Source organism: Micropterus salmoides, unplaced genomic scaffold (genome assembly GCF_014851395.1).
Source record: "Micropterus salmoides isolate LMB-PRFRI ecotype aquatic unplaced genomic scaffold, ASM1485139v1 Ms_hic_scaffold_3615, whole genome shotgun sequence".
Classification (NCBI taxonomy): domain Eukaryota; kingdom Metazoa; phylum Chordata; class Actinopteri; order Centrarchiformes; family Centrarchidae; genus Micropterus; species Micropterus salmoides.
Window position 1 is genome coordinate 18,515 of NW_024042946.1, and position 2,937 is coordinate 21,451.

Consider the following 2,937-nt stretch of genomic DNA (forward strand, 5'->3'; position numbering starts at 1 on the left):
ACAGAAACTGAAGTGACTGCTGCAGCTGGAAGCTACTGCAGAGACTGATACACTTCACTGAGGACACACACACACACACACACAAACACACACACGCACAACTCAACACATACAAAATTTCATTAAGTGGACTGAAAATGTCACCATTGTTCCTTTAACAGCTATTGTGCTTGGCCATGACCTTTGACCTCTATCTCATTCTGGCTCCAGTTTAAAGGAAATATGAAGACAGATCAGCATCAGACACCTTCATGGTAAAAAATGGTCCAAACAAAACTCCCTCAACTCACAAAATATTATTTCAAATATAAAAATGTTGTTACGACCCGTGAGGTCTGTGGGTTGTGCTTGTGTTGCTGTGGGTGTCTCTGTCTCTTTTCTGCAGGTCTGTACCTGGGCCTTGAGCCTGGCGCTGCGTAAATCCCGCAGCTGGAGCTGGTCAGCGGCCATCAGTGGGTTTCAAGCTGAGCCAGTGAAGTGCTCTGACTCTCACTCTTCCTTGGCTGCTCGTGTTAGACTGTATGACTTACTGTGTGGTTTATTGTGTGGTCCGTAGCGGGACGTGATCTTAACTCCTTCTCGCGCTGTATGTCTGGTGACTCTGCGGTGGCAGCCGTCGGCCCGGTGTTCACGACCAACTGGAAGCCGGTGTAGTGAGAGGAGCGGCGATCTCCACATGTGCCTCACCAGCACTTTGGGAGCCGTAGAGACCGTGTATTGTGTTGCATATTTTTCGCTGAATATCTTGTTAATTAATTTACTTTACATAACAAACCCCATATCATCTCTGATAGGATGAAAGATCGCTTTAAGTTGTTAAACACCTTTTTTTGTTACTAATTTGAAATAAATACATTAACTTGACGTGTTTTGGGTCACCCATGGTTTTTTCCACCCGGTTTATTTCTCTTTGTTAGTCCCACGCCCCTAGACAAGCCGGGGATGTGACAGTTGTGTAAAGAACAGCTAAATATCAATTGGAATTATTAAAAAATCATGAATACGTACGTCATCTGACTACATCTACACATTACTATTACTGAATACAAAGCATTTTTTTTATATGCAACAAAAAATTCAACAAATACATTGACATTTAAAGTTCTTTCTTGAACTTGGAATCAGAAATACAATCTCAGCACAAACTCTCTCCACTTAATGTTGTCAGTCTCAGAACTATGTTGGGGAATACAACATTGGCTCTATTGTCTCTGGAGACAGGAGCTAACACAAGAAGAATGTACAAATCCTTATTACTGTGGCAAATAACAGCTACAACTTTATAATGGAGGAAACTGTAGTAAATTTTACATTCAGCAACCGTGTTATTGGACTTTGTGGTCCAGCAACGTCATACTGTACAAAATGAACGTGTGTATCATAGAATGACACAGATATAAACAAGAAACAGCGATCTCTAAATTTCCTTTGGAATCTTCCAAACAATATTCGTTCAACTTTTCAAATTTGTTTAAATGCCACATGTGTTACCATAAAAACATTTAAGAATAACTCAATTGATGACAGCAAATCAAGTGTTGAATGAAACATTAAGGAACAAACAGAAGAGTAAACAATGAATATCAACCTGTGAAAGGAAAATAAATGTGATATGAAGAAGATAAAAAATTTTAAAGCTGCGGTTGCACATCTGTATAAATGTGTCTCTACAGCACAGCAGACGATTGATAGTTCTGTGTAACCCCTACCTGTTATCTGCTCTGGTAGTGACACAACATTAGATGGCAGAGATGTGCATTAACTCTGTTAGAATAAAAGAAAAGCATTTACTGTCTCTTAAATTGCTATACAGAGCAAAATAATGGTGCTGAAAAGATGATTTGTACTGGCAGAAGTTGGTTTGTTATGATCATAGTATTTTTACTATACCATATTAAAATATAGTATAACTAACTGGAGTTAGTCAAAGCATTTCCATAGAGAGCCACTTTGCATCAGCAGCACCATGCTCCAGTGCTCTGGGAGAGTTTATAGTCCTGAGAGTTGAACACTGGATGACTGACAGCTGTCCTTCATGACAACAGAAGCCACAGAAATCCTCCTCATCAAAAACATGACTTTGATCTGCGTCCTCATCTGGACTCTCCTCTGCTGCTGCTTCACAGGTAAAGTCCAGAGAATCAAACTCCTCTCCTCTATGAACATCCGTCCCTCTGAAATGAAGCCGACAAAACCATGACGCTGCTTTATGTTTTTGTCTCTGTATCCTCAGAGTCCAGAGGCCAGGTCACAGTGACTCAGCCTGGAGCAGTGAGCTCTGCTCTGGGAGGCTCCGTCTCCATCAGATGTAGGACCAGTCAGGATGTTTATGGTGGGAGCTATTTACACTGGTACCAACAGAGAGATGGAGAAACTCCCAAACTCCTCATTTACTATGCTAGCACTCGAGCATCAGGGATTCCAGATCGTTTTACAGGCAGTGGATCAAACTCTGACTTCACTCTGACCATCAGTGGAGTCCAGACTGAAGATGCAGCAGTTTACTACTGTCAGAGTGAACATAACATCAACAGTCAGTGGTTGTTCACACAGTGAAAAAGCGTCGTACAAAAACCTCCCTCAGTCAAACTGAACAGAAACTGAAATGACTGCTGCAGCTGGAAGCTACTGCAGAGACTGATACACTTCACTGAGGACACACACACACACAAACACACACACACGTCATCCATGAGGTTGAAGATTTCACAACTTTTGCTTTAACCACCAATGAACATGTAGCAAAATAATACTACAAAAAATATTAAATCAAATTACTTTGTCCATCCATTCATGTCTTTTTATAATCCCACTGTCTTTTCTGATTTGCCAAATAATCCAGAGTAGCCAGCCTGGGAAAGCAGATAAGAAAAGTCTTGGTCATGACCTTTGACCTCAGCCTCATACGGGATTAAAGCAATTTCAAATATATACATT

At 40.9% G+C, this 2,937-nt stretch overlaps 1 gene segment (V, D, J or C); it reads left to right on the forward strand.

Annotated features, from left to right (window-relative positions):
* Positions 1-2,074: 2,074 nt before the first annotated feature.
* LOC119884659 lies at positions 2,075-2,544 on the forward strand (the record flags this gene model as incomplete). The annotated part of the segment is given in 2 exon segments: positions 2,075-2,126; positions 2,234-2,544. Coding segments are annotated over 2 exon segments (363 nt in total), but the record flags the coding sequence as incomplete, so codon positions are not given.
* Between the last annotated feature and the right edge of the window lie 393 nt (positions 2,545-2,937).